The sequence below is a fragment of the Nelumbo nucifera genome, chromosome 2 (assembly GCF_055504915.1).
Source record: "Nelumbo nucifera cultivar China Antique chromosome 2, China Antique-T2T, whole genome shotgun sequence".
Classification (NCBI taxonomy): Eukaryota; Viridiplantae; Streptophyta; class Magnoliopsida; order Proteales; family Nelumbonaceae; genus Nelumbo; species Nelumbo nucifera.
The window spans coordinates 24,429,235-24,446,769 of NC_142650.1; the positions used below are offsets into that span (position 1 = coordinate 24,429,235).

At 36.3% G+C, this 17,535-nt stretch overlaps 1 protein-coding gene across 3 annotated transcripts; it reads right to left on the reverse strand.

Moving 5' to 3' along the window:
- Positions 1-1,214: 1,214 nt before the first annotated feature.
- LOC104595280 (ABC transporter G family member 39-like) lies at positions 1,215-9,765 on the reverse strand. 3 transcript variants are annotated; one of them, XM_088899232.1, is made up of 24 exons: positions 9,028-9,765; positions 8,796-8,916; positions 8,601-8,689; positions 8,405-8,489; positions 8,109-8,268; positions 7,927-8,003; positions 7,753-7,836; positions 7,573-7,663; positions 6,178-6,479; positions 5,799-6,080; positions 5,359-5,672; positions 5,118-5,278; positions 4,887-4,990; positions 4,399-4,555; positions 4,184-4,312; positions 3,970-4,115; positions 3,540-3,872; positions 3,168-3,458; positions 2,998-3,078; positions 2,779-2,912; positions 2,466-2,693; positions 2,186-2,357; positions 1,669-1,923; positions 1,215-1,582 (listed from the first exon to the last, which is right to left on the reverse strand). In XM_088899232.1, exons 1-24 carry the CDS (start codon positions 9,309-9,311, stop codon positions 1,325-1,327), a joined length of 4,338 nt encoding a protein of 1,445 aa, XP_088755358.1. In that variant the 5' UTR covers positions 9,312-9,765; the 3' UTR covers positions 1,215-1,324. The 3 variants fall into 3 exon arrangements, with proteins under 3 accessions (XP_088755358.1, XP_010254254.1, XP_019052894.2); XM_010255952.3 differs by having other exon boundaries at positions 7,753-7,806; positions 9,028-9,764; XM_019197349.2 differs by having other exon boundaries at positions 3,970-4,109; positions 7,753-7,806; positions 9,028-9,742.
- Between the last annotated feature and the right edge of the window lie 7,770 nt (positions 9,766-17,535).

A 17,535-nucleotide genomic window follows, 5' to 3' on the forward strand; every position in this document is an offset into this window, starting at 1 on the left:
GCTCACACTTCAGATCATCATATCCACCTTCCGATGGAAGCAATAAGATGATTCAACAATTTCACTACAACAAATTTGATTTTTTCTCAAAAATACTGCTGACGTAGGTTACGGCGTTATGCTATGATCAGTAGTTTTTACTGCCGTTAGGGAAAGCTATACCTATGGCCAAGTTACCCACCAGTGCCACCACTATAAGTAGATTCATGAGCACCAGATCGAATTTATGAAATATCATCATCCATGATCATGAGAGTTTGGCACAAGTTTTACCACTGACTGTCAATCTTACACAACCCTTTTCTTTTATCTAGGCTTGAGAGCAGCTGTGTAAGACAAGCTCGGCATGGACGGAATTGATTTATGAAATGGATTTTAGGCCTTGTTCTCTTTTCGGTAAGTTACTTACCCGGATAAGTGCATTTATCCACTTTTTTGGTGAGGTATACTTACCCATAATCAATTTCCCATTTTCCCTCCACATGATTATGATAAGTTTTGGTTGATCTGATGCCCGACATATGAATTTTGGCCATCTGCTTCAGCTTCTTTAAATAGCTTATCCCGAGTGCTTCAAAGCAGTTGAACCAGCTTAGCTAGATCTTCAGCTTAGCCCTCCCAAACGGGTCCTAAATCAACTTATTCAATCTATAGGCCCAGCTAAATAACATGACCTGACATTAGTATAACAAATTACATAGGGGTTTAAATTTGGGTACAGATAAATATTTATGAATTTTTCCTTTTCCTAATCTCAGAGCTTCAAATTGCACTTTATATCACAATGTGCAACCAAGTGTAGCACAAGGACAACGTTATGAAGTACAAATTACAACTTAAAGAGCAATTTTTTTTTTTTTGCAACTATTACGCCATCAGCAACTTTTTCATAGCACAAGGTGAAAGATTTGATGCAGAGTATTCATCCTTCAAAGGTCTCAAGCGCTTTATTTTAACCCAAGCCCAACTCAGATTCACTTCTTCCAATATGAACCACATTTATATCCATTTTTAAGTAGCCAAAGAGGTATAGAATCATTTATATGTGTTTTTAATTTTATTTTTTTCTTCTTTCATTTAATTTTCTATTGCTCTGACATTGATAATACAATATTATTGCTGAATTCTTCTCCAATTGAGATCCCCTCATAAAAGAACTGCATCAGTACAAATAACGGGACACAAAATGAAAGATAATGGGTAAGAATAGTTACTGAGTATGATCTGCAAACTAAACTAAATTTGATCTGCAATTTCTTATGTGGTTTCTCCTTTGGAGTCTAAATACAATAGGGAAGCACCCAATCAGTCAGCACCAATCTTTTTATCTTTTCTCAAATTTAAAGGCTTTTATAGAAAATGCAAAAACAAACACAAAAACCACATTAAACCCAATCATCATAATAGAAACAACCCACAAGTAGTCATGTCTGAACCCAAAATAATCCTTCACAAATTCAGCCACAGTCCCACCGGAGTCGAGCACAGACTGTACATCTCCATACTGTGAAGCAACTAGTCCATACAAAGTCCATGCAACTGGGCACACCCAAGCATACCATCTCAACCACATTGGAAGCCTCTGCAATCATTTAACTTTTTTAAGTCTATGCCCTCTTTTGAGGAAGTTAAAAGTTATATTGAGCTAGAAATTAAAAGAAAAATTACCGTCAAGGGTACTAGAAAGCCTGAAAAGAGACTCCACACTGAATAAAATGATGTGGATAGTACAGCGGCAATGTTTTGATTTGGGGTCATGGCTACTGCCATCATTCCATAAAATGTGAAGTAAAGAAATGTGAAGAACATGAAGAACATATATTGGACAAACTTTGTCAATGTCCATTCAAATCCAATCATGGAATACACTATAAGCCCATATATTAGAGTCTGAATGAAGACGTATGGCATCTCAACAGCAACCTGAAAATGTAACGAAGTAAAGTGAGGAGAATTTAATAAGAAAACTGACAAGCACTAATAAAATTTAGCAACGAAGTTTCAGTACTGGAATGCAAGGCAGCTACCACCTCTAAAAGATCAATCAGTTTGATTACTGTTGTGCTAAGTCCAATATAATTCAGAAGGTGGCTATGAATAATTGGATTAACTCCAATCTTATTGTCAAAAACCATACCAATTAGAAAGAGTTGACATGGTGTACAATACTATATAATATGACTACCTGTGCAAACGCATAAGGCAAAGCTGAGTACATTCCCGTAGCCCTTTCTCTGTAGAATACTGCTCTCTCAACTGCTACTACAGGCTGCACAGATGAAGCATTTTGTGTCCCTATGAAGAGAATCCCGATATACATGGAAGCTATTGCATTAAAGAGATCCTTGTGCCTACTCCTGAAAATTCAGCATCTTATTTATTTTCATGCTTGCTTAAATTTAGAAACAATAAAATCAAAAACTAATTATAGACCACATTAGGTAGACACTGTCATGAACTTGCACCTTTTTGAGCCAAGATCCCAGAAGGTTATCCCAGACATGAGGGCTATTACAGTTGTGAAGAGAAATCGTGTAGCAGTATATGATGGATTGCGCCAGTATGACAAGTGTTGTCTCCATAGGCAAGCCATGCATTGTTTGAGGAAGGACTGTGCATAATGTGTATGGAAGTGATAATCTTGTAAACTAGAAGGATTTGAATTCAGCTCCCTGATCAAAGTTTTGTTTCTCCTGTAATGAATCCATTAAATGTAAATCAGTAGAAATAGAGAATGATTTGTGAGTTATATGAACATGCAATAATAAGTTAACCAACCGATATAGATCTGAGTTCTTATATATATTGGCAAAGTTAATGCCTAGGACCTCTTCTTGTGCTCCGGTAGTCACCTCCAACATCCATGTTGCAGGATTATAGTCATCTTTTATTGAACTTACGCCATTGATTCCCTTCATAAAATTAGAATCAATTCTGATAGTAAGTAACATTTAGGAGAAGAAGGACCCAAGAAGATCATAAGTCATTTGTACTCACCTCAAAGTACTTGATCATATCAAAAGAATGACGCCCCAATGGGCCAACATATATTTCTTCTCCTTGGTTCAATAGAAAGAGCTGTAAAATAACATGAGAATACCAAAATGTCATGCAGAGAAAAGAATTGATAGAATTTGTTAGTTGTTTCATTTCAATTTCCATCTTACCTCATCAAAAGATTCAAATATATCAATGCTTGGCTGGTGAATTGTGCACACTACTGTTCTTCCAGTTTCTGCAGTGTTCTTTACAGTTCTCATAACAATTGCTGCTGCCCTGGCATCAAGCCCAGAAGTTGGCTCATCCATAAATATAATTGAAGGGTTTGCTACAAGCTCAACTGCTATGGTTAACCTCTTCCGCTGATCAATCATGAGTCCATTTAGATTAGGTAACCCAACCAATGCTTCACGCAGTGGTGTCAGCTCCACGAGTTCCATGACAGCCTCAATGAACAACTGCAATTGTTTATTTTAATTGGTTGTTTATGCCTAGAAAGATTTATATCCTATAACAAGATCATAGGTGAGACCACTAACCTTTCTCATTTGAGAATCAACTTCAGAAGGTAACCGAAGCCATGCTGAGTAGAGAAGTGATTCATAGACTGTGACATAAGGAGAGTGAATGTCATTCTGTTCACAGTAACCAGATACTCGGGCAAATGTTTCCTGCTTCTTTGGGTAGCCTGATATGGTAATTTTTCCTTCTATATATCCAGTAGTTTTCCTTCCAGCCAATACATCCATCAGAGTGGTCTTACCAGCACCGCTGACACCCATTACTGCTGTAAGGATTCCTGGCCTGAAAGCTCCACTTACACCATTTAGAATAACTAGGTGATTCCTTAATACACCCCGACCTTTCATTTCCTGTAAAGTTTGAGTTTCCTAAGAGTTTACTTACATTATTGAAATAAATTTGCTGATCTGAGCTCTGTATAACCATCTAGTTGAGGATAGAAATTACCTGTGGCATGTCTATGGAATATGTTATATTTTCAAAGGTGATGGAAAGAGATGGAAATGGGAGAAGCATTCCCTTATTCCGCTGATTATCAACAGGTACAACTTCTGTCCTCCCATGCTTGCATGTCAATGACCCCATTTCTGTCTCTATGCATAATCCCTTTAGATCACAATTATATGTAACAAGAAGAAAATAGAAAGGTCAAGAAGCTTACTGTTTGATTCCCCATGACTATTGATTCTTACTTCTTTCTCTAGTTGTTCATCCTCAGTCTCACCAGTTCTGTTAGCATGCTTCTCCTTCAAAGCTTCTTCAGATAAGACTGCTTGAGCTTTCTTAGGTTCTGCAAGAATTCAATCCAACAACAATAGAAATTCAGTTTACACAAAAGGAGTACAGTATTAGAACTATAGATATGAAAATACTTACGATTAAGATAAGAAAGAGACACAGTATAAAGCCCAGTGAAGAAGCATATGTAGCCAATCAATGCACCCACACCGATCCAATACCAATTTGGATTAGTAAACAACCCATTATTCCTCAATACTGAGACACCTAACGCCTCCACTGATCCAGAAAGAACCTACATACAAGTTCAAATTCAATTTTGAGAGATGATTGTAGTGCCAAGGTAATGAAACTACTTGTCAAGTTGTGCAGGACTAGGATGAATTATCCTGCTTGTATTCACTATATATTGCAATTTTCCAATTCAAGTTGTAGATGACTAGGATGAATTGTTGCTAGTAATGTTCATTACTCTCCCAATTCAATCCACCAACATAATGAGTCATCAGTCATAGGTAATAATAGAAGTTGACTGGTATCCAATTAAAAATATTAATTTGGACTAGTAAATTTGAGTGATTTAAATCTTAATATTAAACACATTACAATTGGTCACACAGTCTTACATGTTTCCATCTCTCCCCAAGGAACTCATTTGTTGCAATTGCATTCTGTGCATACATTATAGGAGAGGCCCAATAAGCCCAATTCCAACATTTATTTAGTGCCTCTGCAATCCAGAAAAAAAAAAGTGATTGTTAGAATCATTAAAAAGTTGGGTTTCAATAGTGTGAATTTGAAGTAAGGATTTTAGTTTGGGATCTACAAGGCACTTTAACATCTATAGTGGTTCATACGTCGTGACAAGGGAAATCCACCAAGCACAATAAGCAAAAGCACCAGGAAACCACCAGATGTGTTTGCGATAATCATATTTCTGCTCAATGCAGCAATGGACTGGAAAAGCCCACAAGACATGTAGCTAGTCATCAAGAGTAGAAGATATTGTTTGAACACCCTGCAGCATGTCGACTTATAAATTATTATAAATATGACAAGAAAAAGGAAGCTGAGAAGGTTAATGGACTAAAGATCAACCTCCCTGAATTTGGGTCAAATCCCATTGCATGGTACGTAATTGCAACCCATAAAGCAGCTTCCAAAGCTGAAATTGGAATCTTGAGGAGATATGTAGGTAGTGAGTATGCCCATGAGGGATAGAAAAGCAGGTCTCTGTGCTTGTAGAAGATGGGAAGCTTAATTATGGTCATTGGAAGCTCAAAGAATCCATTGAACAAAATTGTAGTGAGTCCAAAATGGAGAGCACCTAGGTGAATCCATCCATTTTCTACTTGATGGTTCATCTTTCCATGAGGGAAGACACACATTGTGATTACAGCAACCATTACAATCTGAAATAAGAAACAGTAATTATGAAATTAGTTGTAAATATGGTCAATTCAACTCAACAGAGCCTTACCCCAACTATTTGGGGTCAGAATCCAAAAGAAAAGAAGAGAAAATCCAATATCACTCACCTGAACAACTTTAAAAGTATACACAAATGAGTTCCTCTTCATCAGTAGAAGTTCTCTTGAAACGCAAGCCTTGAGAAGTTCCTTCTTTTCAATTCCATATTTGGAGTTTGATAGAGCTGAAGGATGGCTCTTCAACCTGTCAAATGGGGTGGAGAGTTCACGCCCTAGTTTGCGTCCAACATGAAATGTCTGAAACGCCTCGGAAAATTCCTTGATGGAAATGTAACTATATGGCTTTTCTTTGTTCACCCAGTACTGCTCCTGATCCTTTCTTGATGTGACCTGTTAAATTTTGAACATTTCAGACCTCAAGGCTTGAAACGAAGTCTGGTTTTCTGTAACTTGGAAGAAGAAATTAGATGTACGTGGGATGATTTACTTCTTGTAAGTAATCTGCAACGCTTTTCCTCTGGGGACATTTGAAACCCATAGACTCAAAAAATTCAAGCACAGATTCACGAGGGCCATGGTACACAATCTGTCCCTCTGATATAAGAAGAACATCGTCGAAGAGATTATAAGTCTCTGGGGAGGGCTGGAGGAGAGAGATGACAGCAGTCCTGTTGAGAACATGAACAAATTGCCTGATTGAGTTTACAATCTGAAAAGTTGTGCAACTGTCCAGACCAGTGGATATGTTGTCCATGAAGAAGACTTTTGAAGGTCCCACAAGCAATTCACCTTCATCGATTGAAACACATCTGTGTGAGTGACTGGAATATCAATGAACTAACAGAAACTACACAGATTCTCATTCTTTGTCATCTTTTAGTTATGTTCATGGTTACATGGATGGACATGAATGTGAACATGTCTGGTCTGCCAATCTTAAGTTCTTAAGTAGAAAGCAGAGACTCATGGACGCTAAGGCTATGTTTGGTTTGAAGGAAAATGTAGGAAAAGAAAGAAAAAGATAGGGAAACATATACAAATAGGTAGGGAAATCTATACAAGGTTTGTATAGATTTTCCTAACTTTCCCTTCCTTTCCCTATTTTTTTATTACAACCAAATACAACCTAAAGGTAAAGGTACAATTTAGGCAAGCCCAACGTTTAGCTAGATAGGCCTAACCCACGTTTTTGCTCGGGCTGGGCTTTGATTTTCCGGTCCTCGGATTGGGATTGGGCCCAAAAACTGTCCTTTCATTTTTTTTTTTTACTTAGGCCCAGGTATAGCCTTTAGGTAACCCAAGCCCGCCTTTAGTTTTATGGATTTGCTAAAACCTATCTTATAATTTGCATTTTATTAAAATATCCCCCATTCTTGCATTAGAATAAATTAATCAAAAGAAAATGACAGTTTGATTTTAATGTCCATTCGAATAAATTAATCAAAAGAAAATGACAGTTTGATTTTAATGTCCATTCGAATAAATTAATCAAAACAAAATAATAATAATAATAAAATCATATTTACCCTTAATAAAACATGAGCAACCACTTTATTTGACCTTATTTGATTAAATTTGTTTTCTGTACGAAGAAGTGATAGGGGTGTTGTTGGAATAAACAATCATAGGCCCATGCCCTTGAACAAATTTCATTCAGCTTAGGTGTTCATGTTACTATTTTGAGATGATAGTTCACGGAACTTTTTAGTACATTGGACCTAACTGGCCCATTTAAGCCCAATTGATCGACCCGAGCCCGGACCAGGCCCAAGCCCAACTCCATTATGCCACATTTATTTCAGTTCAAACTGAACCTAGGTTGGAAAGATTGGACTTAGCCCCAATATTTAGGGTTGGGCCAAGGGTAATTACATTTTCCTACCTGTGGTAACACGCTTCCTCTGCCCTCCAGAAATGCCTCTTGTCATTTCGTTTCCTACCATGATATCAGCACAAACATCCAGACCTAAAATCTGAACATTGTGACAGAGAGAGATGGTTATTAACTGCAATCTTTCTAACTTCACTGTTTAAGTACTGTTACAAAAGTTTGCAGATGTACCTTGAGAATGTAATCTGTAATTAAACTTCCTTTCTCCCTTTCCAACAAAGCTGCCTGCATCTGAATCATTAGATTGTGCTCTTTCTGACATAAAATGGTATCAACATGACTGATTGAGAGGAGAGCTAGCTGGTTCTAAGTTCTAACTATAACTATGGAAGATAAGGTTCTTACTTTCAATAATACATCAATATCAGGATCTGGCTTAATATTAGCCTCCTTCTCTCGTTTCAAAAGCTCCATGAAAACGTCTAGATATGAAGTAGGCCCAAAATAGAAGCAAAAACGAGGATTAATTCAAACCTTCAACTGAATTAATTCTCTCTATTTCTCACAATAGATCATGTTTTGCTTACCATAAACAGAACTGACACCCTGACATTTTGCTGAAAAGGCGAGGGTTTCTCTTACAGTCATTTCGCCAATGTGGAGATCATACTGACTGATATAAGCAGAGGTTCTCTGAGGGACAAACTCATGCATTTCATGGCCGTTGTATGTTACTGACCCAGAAACCTGATGCCATAAAGATAGAGTACGAACACATATTGGTTTTTGAAAATGAAAGGAAATAGTTCTAAAAACCTAAACTTCACAAAAAACGACAAGCTGAAGGATGGTGAAGGTGGTGAAACAATTGCAATTTCCTTGCCTTTAGATCTGTATCAAGCTTTCCTGCCAAAGCTAACAGTATTGTGGTCTTTCCAGAACCTGGGGGCCCTAAAAGCAGAGTCATTCTACAAAATACTGAGTTAGTTTAAGTTAAACTTATATATGAAAACTAATGAATCCCAAACCCATATGAAAACTTATATATGAAAACTAAAAGCTATCCTTCTTCCTCTTACCTGCCAGGCTTGATAATTCCATTGGCATCGTGAAGGATAGAGAGTGGTCTCTTTCTACTGGGAAGAACATGGAGAGAGTTCAGTAAACCCTGTCAAATTCAAAAAAATTACTTAGAATGTCAATATAATTCATTTTATAGAGAGAGAGAGAGAGAGAATTTGGTTTATCTCTCTGTTAATTTGGAGAAATGGTACCTCTAGCACATTAAAGAAGAAGTTGGGGAGTGTGGGTAAAGCTCTTTTACCCACATAGACTTCTGCCTCGACATTCAGATGTTCAAATCGTACTTCAACTGTTGGTATATCAAGTCCAACTCTGTTTGTGCAATAAACACAAACACCCAAGTTCAACTTCAATAGTTCATCATCAGTTCATATATTAAATGTAAGCATATAAAGTGAAACTTAAAAAGAAAGCAAGACAAACCTCTCAAGTCGGTTCTTCAACTTAAGCAATAACCTCTCATTATCCTTCGCAGCAACCTTAATCAATTTGTCCAAGAAATCCTTCTTCTGTTGAGACTCAAGACTGCGAAGTTGGGTTTCCTTGTAATCCTCTGCAAGTACAACCCCACTCAGTATTCCTTCACCGACTGGATTATTAGTTGGGAGTCTCTCAGAAGAAGACCATCTGAGATCTTGGCCATCTCCTCCAACTGCAGTGCAACTACGTAAGCTTATTGCGGCTCTACGATTATCTCCAGGTTCCATTGAAATAGCTTAAAATTAAACAATGAAAACAGAACTCAACAGAGACTAGAATTGATCTTCTGGTTTCAGTTCAGGCCGGAGAAGACCAGAATATATGTGAAAAGAATTCGAGATAGCAGTAGAAGCAGCTGGCTCCAGATATATAAAGGAAGTGTGGGAAGGAGAGTCCGAATCTTCGAACACTCACATGCACAAGCATGAAGATATCAACTTTCGTTGACGTTTGAGACTTTGTCGTTTCGAGTGGTGATGACAGTAGCTGAGGGCTGAGGCTGAGGCTGCAAGTGCAACCCGATTGGGCAGGCTTACAATGCGTAGAAGGCTATAAGCCATGAGCCCACGTCTCCATCTCTCTGTGTCGTTTTCGGCAGATCATTGAAATCAGCAACAGACCTGAAAAGAGATCATCAGCTCGATACAAGTAATGTAACGACGACTGTTGCTCCAAGAAAATTATACTGCGACGGTGATCGCAGCAGATACGAGCTCATACGGTTGGAGGCGGGATTCTCAAGCTCTGTAGTCTGAAGATAATGCTCAGATGGTCAAAGCTTCATCTCACGATTCTCACTGTGCTAATCAACTTTTGCGCTTGCGGTGCTCCTCTTTGGTGGGCTCCTTCGTATGGGACGTGGGCTCATCCATGGGCCATCATGACAGGCACCCATTAATTTACGGAAAAATGCGGACAGACCAACCGTAAATTCTGATTTACACTGCAGACCTACAACAAATTTCGAGCTGGCACTTACCCCCAACTGGGCCTGACGCAATTTAAGGGCGGGTAGTTAGTTGTTGGGCCTGATAATTAGAGATGGCAATGTCGGGGGATCCGTCTTCACCTTAAAATCCTATAGGGTTTGGAACAGATTTTAATTTTGACTTTAGGGTATTCGATACTCGATACCTGATATCTGATTTTATTTATAAGGGGCACTCGTTCCCGATACCTGATTAATTGATTATAAAACCCAATTATATATAATTATAAGAAATAAAATATGTTTTAAGGTATAATATAATGTAATATAATATATAGTATAAAATAATTTATTATAAATAAATATATTAAGAGAAATTAATTAAGTAGAAGCCAGGACAAAGGAGTCCTATGGGCTATGACATTCCTAATTGGTTAATTTGCAAGTTTGGGGCATTTGGTTAGGTTCAAGTTCAATCCAAGCAATACTTTTAGGTGAGTTACTTGTTTATGAAATTTAAATTTTTATTAGTTAGTTTCAAAATTTTATTTTCATAACTATTATTACATTTAAATGGATTTTAAATTAATATAATTAGGATTTATCATTTAAGATTACAAAATACAAATGGAATCTATTTATGTAAAGTCAAATTAAGAATCAATTGGTTTGGGCAAGTTTAAGTCCAATCCAAGCAATATTTCGTGGTGAAATATTTGTCTATGAATTTTAAATTTTTATCAATTAATTTTAGAAATTTATCGATGTAATTATTTTTAAATTCAAATGGACTTTAAATTAATGTTATTGGGATTTGGGATTGCAGATGCTATCTATTTGTCTGAATTTAGATCTAGACTTAAATGGTTTAAGTAAATTCAAGTCCAATCTAAGCATTACTTTTAGGTGACATACTTGTCAATGATTTTTAAATATTTATGTTATTTTTAAAATTCTATTATTGTAACTGAGATTGCAAATGGTATCTATTTGTCAAAATTCAAATCCAAAGTTCCAAACTCAATTTGAAATGATAATCTTATTGTAAAATATCTATATATGTAGGCTCTTCTTCAACCGTTGATTTAATGTTTATCTCCTCTGCTGAGGATGATGTTCCAGTGGAGGATTAGAAGGCAACAAGAGTTCTTGAAATAACAATTCTCTTATGTCACTTAGTTTTGTTTATTTTTTGACTTATACTATTTTGTTTGGTTCTTTTATATGGAAGCATTCTATGTAATGTTGTTTTTTGTTAGATGTTATTTGTTGATAATAAACTTTGAACAATTTTTTTTATACTTAATATTGAACTTGAAGAAAAGATTAACTTGATCATATGATAATCGGGTGGGATGGTTTTAGGAAATTGAGAGGAAAAGTTAAACGGGTTTGAAATCAAGGGTACCTAGGTGGATTTGGGAATGAGTAGGGCAATATGCACACTTAACCCCCCTCCCCCCTTGTATTATGGGGTCAGTGATAAATACCCTCTTAACTTACATTTGTGACAAAGACCCCTTTGAACTTTCACTTTGCGATAAATACCCCCTCTCTATTATAATTGGGTGGGACAGTTTTTGTTTAATTATTTTTTCTAAATTCCCAAGTTACTCTTTCTTATATATTTGATTATGATATGGTTGGTTTCTAAATATAACATTGAAGTGCCCTCAGATTCTCCAAATAGATTCTTGGTAGATTTTGGGTGGATTCAATATTCAAATGAAATGGTAGAGGTTTCTTTCTAATGAATATAAATTTATAGTTTCATTTGGTTTTTCTTGATTTATTAGGGAAAGGAGTGGATAATTTTTGTATTTTAAGATGAGAGACATTCATGTTAGTGAAATGAATCAAAAATTTAAAAAAGGATAAATTTCTTAAACTACCCTTTATGGTTTAGCTAATTGACCAAATGTACCCTTACTGTTTGAAAATTGACTAATGCTATCTTTACTATTTCTAATAATTGACTAATACTTCCCTTACTGTTAATATTCCTTCAAAAACCATTCAAATGTGTATCACCTGACCGTTAAACTTCCAAAAATACCCAACTTACCCTTATTATAACTTCCAACAGTCTCCCACCGAGTATCTCATTGTCCCCTCTGGCACCAACACTGGCATCTTCAAAACAGTGTCTCCGACACCGGTATCATGCCAGAGACGCTCTCTCTTCTTGGAAAAACAAAGACTCCTAACCCTCTTCTTCTTTCTTCTCTTTCTCTCTTCTTCTTCTTTCTCTCTTTCCCCTCATCATCGGTGATTTCTCACCATTTTCTTGGAAGTGTTTTGCCATCGCCACTGTATCATGAGTTCTCAAAGCCCACCACTCAGTCCTAGTAAAACCCACTATGGCGCTGCCTAGTCCTAATAATTTTCTCAAACCGAGCCCAGGCAATGAAATAGCTATTAGCTAAGGAGTGAGTGCCAGTATCGAAACCAGCAGTCGCAACTCTTTGGACCCTTCTAACCATCTGATTCCGCTGCTCCATCTCTCTCCAGGCGATGAAGCAGCTATCGACTAAGGAGCAGGTGCCACTACCGAAACCAGCAATCACAAGGTCTTTTGGGCTCCTACAAATTCCGGCGAGGTGGTGTTCCTATTTCCGGCGAAGTGGTGTTCCATGAGTTCTGATGCCGCTGCTGGGGGATCTGATGAAAGGATTGCTTCTAAAGGTTAAAGGTGGATAAGGGCAAGAAAGCTTTCTGCTCGACTTTAGCTCCAACTAGTCAACAACGGGACCGAGCTGCATTTTGTAGATGACAGATAGGCGAACCGACCCTCGATGTTTTTACATTCCATCCCTCTGCTCGCCACCTGATCAATGAACCTCAGCCGTTCATTTGCAAGGCTGGCAACTGTGGGGGCTGAATTCTTCGTCTTTAAATCTCCATCGTTGCAGAGAGAGAGAGAACACTCTAAATCTCCATCTCGACCTCCGAAGTATGCACTGTTTCAAACACAATATTAGGCTTTTTCTACTAAAATGATTCTTGTTATTTTAGTTGGTTTCGTTTGGAGAAAATAGAGGTATTTTTCATCAATTATGATTTAAAAGAAAAGGACTAGGAAAAAAAATAATATAGTTCAGGTGGGCATTTTGGAATTTTATGCTCATTGGACTTAACGCCCAAGGGGTATTAGTTACAAAACAAAAGTTTAGGGAGGTTTTGTTGCAAATTTAGGGGGTATTCATCATTGACCTCATAGTACAAGGGGGTCTTTGTAATTTACACTTAATTTTAAACTATACACGATAATGAATTATGAATTTAGATTTGATCCTCACAGCAACCTCACATAACTTTTTAGTCATGCCAGAATATCTCCTGTACTTGTACATTGTCATTCATGGTGAGAGGTTCCCAATGCATGGCTGCAATGCATTGTCAGGTTGGTTTGAGGAGAAAATCCAATTTCCACATAAACAACTATACAATGTAATATCACCCCTTAGGCTGCATTTGGAAGCGTTGCAAATGGAATGTAAATCCCGGTTCAGGGTAAATTTGCACTCTGGTTCACTTTTGCATGTGTTTGGCAACATTACATTTATGCATTGACAAATGACAAATCAAATCATATTTACATTAATAATAAGATGTAAAAGTACATCAATAAAAAAGAAGTAAATTTGCATTCAAGTGGGCTTTTGATTATTAAAAAAAAAAACATATGCTTTATTGAAATTCATGTTTGCATCCATTACAGCTAAAATTCTGTTTGGTAAAAAGATAAATTTGTCATTACAAAACTAACAAACTTTACAATTTATATGAACCATTTTACACTACATATTTGCTTTGTTTCCAAACGCAACCTTAGGTGCATTTTAAATTCATGCACACTGTGCAATTGAATGTTCATACTTGTAGAGTGTAGGGATTTTGCTTTTAGGAGATCCCACTTGAGATCTGCTGCGAACACAAACATGTGAACCAAGTTACAAACCAATCACTAGTGAACATGCTTAGTGTTCAGTACACATGGGCCCATCACCTACAAAGGCCCATCCTACTTTCTTGAACTCTACATCTATACCTCTATATTAGGGGTGGCAAACAACGCACCCATATTGACCCACTAACTCATTAGCCATGCCACCCATGTTAGTGGGTCAGAATGGGTCACAACCCACTCCGACCCTGACCCACCCTAACCTACACATTTGACCCTCTGATTCAAAGTAAACCTTTTTTTTTTATTTTTTATTATAATTGAATAAAAACAGAGACCCATATATTTCAACTCAAAAGCGTAAAAATTTCATTCAAATTTTCAAATAAAAAAATAAAAACATTAAACATTAAAACACAAAATTGGTAAAGAAATATACATTCTGTGTAAAACATCAGAAATTGCAAAAAAAAAAAAAGAAATAACAAAAAATTAAATAAAAGTATAAAAGAGAAATTGTAAAAAATATATAAAGTTTTACAAATATATAGATAAATTTACAAGAATTTGCAGGAAAAATCAGAATGCAAAAAATACAAAAATTAAAGAAAATGGAAATTGCATAAAAAACAAGAAAAATATAAAAATTGTAGAAAATGCATTAAATGATAAAAATTACAGAAAACACATAAAATTATAAAAAAAATAAAAACATATATTTCAGCCAAAATAAAAAAATGCATAAAATACATAAAATACATAAAATTCAAAAATTATATATTTCAGCTAATGCCAAGAATTACAGAAAATAAAGTAAAAATCGTAGAAATGCATTAAATGATAAAAATGCATAAAACACATAAAATGGTAAATAATTTGAAAAAAAAATATTTCAGTCAAAAATAAGGAATGGAAAATTTTGGGGAAATGTTTAAATACAAAAATTAATAGAATATTGTAGAAAATTCTAGAAAATGCAAAAAAATGCAAAATTACAGAAAAATGAAAAATACAGAATTTTTTGCACGAAAGATTATAGAAAAATGTAGAAAATCCAAAATTGGGAGGAGTAAAAAATTTGGAGCTTGACCTCTTCTGACATAAAGAACAATACGTTGGAGGACAACGGCGATGACGACATAATAGTTGTGGACTGAACTATAAAAACCCCATGATTTTTCAACTTGGAAATATGCAACTTGTTACTGGTAGTAGACAGTAAGGTTCAAAGTATCAGGCAGACAGGCAGTATCAATAGATTTTTTAGTTTTTTTTTTTTCAAATTCGGCTCAGAGGGGCCAATTTAAGGTCCGTCCACTCCTTGAACCGGTCAAAGCCCCAATATACTCTCTATAAGGACATATCAAGAAACTCCGGATACGATACGTATCAATCGATATAGACTGATACGTATCGATATTTTGAACCTTAATAGACAGTGGTGGCTGCTGCGAACTTGATTTGCAACTTGTTAGTGATAGTCGACATTAACAGCCATCAGCAACTTGGCTTGCAACTTGTTAGTGGCAGTCGACATTTACAGAGGTAGAGAGGGTGGAGGCGGAGAGGTTGAGGTAGAGAGTTGCTCGATTCTCTCATTTTCAAATCCTAATCCAACCCTTGGATACCCATCTTGATCCACTATATACTCAAATGGGTGGGCATAGGTGGGTTTAACGTGGATGGATTGGATAGATCAAATGGGTTAGAGTCAAAATTGCCAGTCTTATCTATATATTATTAGTTTCCAAGACGATGGCTCAATTGGTACCTTAGTTGGTTTGTTCCGGTAGAGGCAAGGATTTGATTCCTGCACCCATCGGGGCCGGGGGTTCTTACTTCTTAGTGCATGTCGTGCTGTGCTATTGTAATGGAGTTCAGATCTGCGGGACAGTGTAACTCATTGTAATGGCCCCTATGAGGATTCGTGTGTAACCAAAATATCAAAAAACACTTTTTCAAATCGGACCAGAGTGGACTGTCAGACTGGAAAACTGGGACTGGTCATTTGACTGGTTCTATTTTCCTCCAAAATCGTTGATTTTGGTCAGCAAATTACTGAATCAATCGGTTAATCGTTCGAACGGTTTTGACTATTTTCTAATTTTTTAAATTTTTTTATTTATTTTTATCAGAACAGACCGGACATTCGGATCAAACGATGAGACCGTTCGAACCGATAACCAGACCCTTGATCGGTTCATTTTTAAAAACCATGCCAAAAAATATAGTGGGTAAGTAGCCAATCAGGTGGGTTTTTTTATTATCAAAACTCACCAAATTCAGGAGGGATTTAAACTGAATCATGAATGAAATTGTTGGTATTTGATAATTAAAACCAAAAAATTAATAAAAATTTATGAGATAGAGAAAATCATAAATTTCCTTTTTTCTAATGATACATTTATTCCATGTGTATGACCTGCCATAACTCATAAATGGAACGGTAAGGTCCACTTCGGTGACGGCTGTGGCTACAATCTTTTGGGTACATGTCATTCAACTCCAACCGTTTGCATGGTTCCATAACCAATTGTTTTTGTTTTTTTCTGAATTCTTCTACAACACTCCAATTACTCTGTAAATTCATGGGCCTCCTTGGATAAAAAAAAAAATCATGGACCCTCATTTTTTTATACCATAAAATAAAAAGGGAAAATTCCATATTAGTATCTTATACTTTGGGTATAGTGTTATTTTGGTCCCTAAACTTTAAAATATAATACATGTCATTAACTAGCCCGTTAACGAACTGTTTAATGCTATTTGAAAAGACTCAAATACCCTTCAAATGTCATATAATTCTCTTTATCAACCATCCAAACGTTGACAAAAAATGAACAATCCCAAATCCTGCCTCTTCTGTTCAAGAAAACTAGGGTCACCAGAATGCCCAATAAAATGTAACCCCAACTTTATTGAATAGAAGAGGCGAGGATTTGAAACTGTTCATTTTTTATCAACATGTGAATGATTGATAAAGAAAATTAGATGACACTCAAAGGGCATTTGTGTCTTTTCAAGTGTCACTTAATGGCTGGTCAATGGTTTGATTAAAAACAGGTACTGAATTGACACGTTTTGAAAGTTCGAGTGTTAAATTGTTGCGTCTTAAAGTTCGAGGGTCAAAGTAGCATTAGACCCAAAGTACAGGGTACTAATCGGGAATTTTCCCAAAGTACAGGTCGAAAAGTCTGATCTCACTTCCATTAACCCTCCACATTTATTGTTTTCTTTGCATTTATTTGTCCACATTAATTAATTAGTTAGTAGTTGATAAGGTCATTGTTGATTATAATTGAGACTTGGGATCAGATCCTGTCTTTACCAAGGTTGGGGATGGATTATCCAGCAATGTATAACTCCGTGGATCAAAGAGAGAGATTCCATTTATAACAGTACTTGGATGATGTTGTTGTCACCAATTTACTCAGAAATCAAATTTACAACCCCCTCCTAGTCTATTAGTAACCCCCTATAAACCACATCCTACCCATAAATTCGGCATCAATCCACAGGCAGGATTCCAGTCCATCCCCAAGAATCCTAGTTCCACCTAGGGGTGGACTGAACAGTAAAAACCCCTTATTTTTAATGCCAGATCAAATCAATCGGT

Coding starts and splice junctions, on each gene's coding strand:
- LOC104595280 (XM_088899232.1), bottom strand. CDS start 9,311: ATGGAACCTGGAGATAATCGTAGAGCCGCAATAAGCTTACGTAGTTGC. Junction 6,081..6,177: donor TTGCAGATTACTTACAAGAA/GTAAATCATCCC, acceptor AAAATTTAACAG/GTCACATCAAGAAAGGATCA. Junction 3,079..3,167: donor TATTTGAATCTTTTGATGAG/GTAAGATGGAAA, acceptor GTTATTTTACAG/CTCTTTCTATTGAACCAAGG.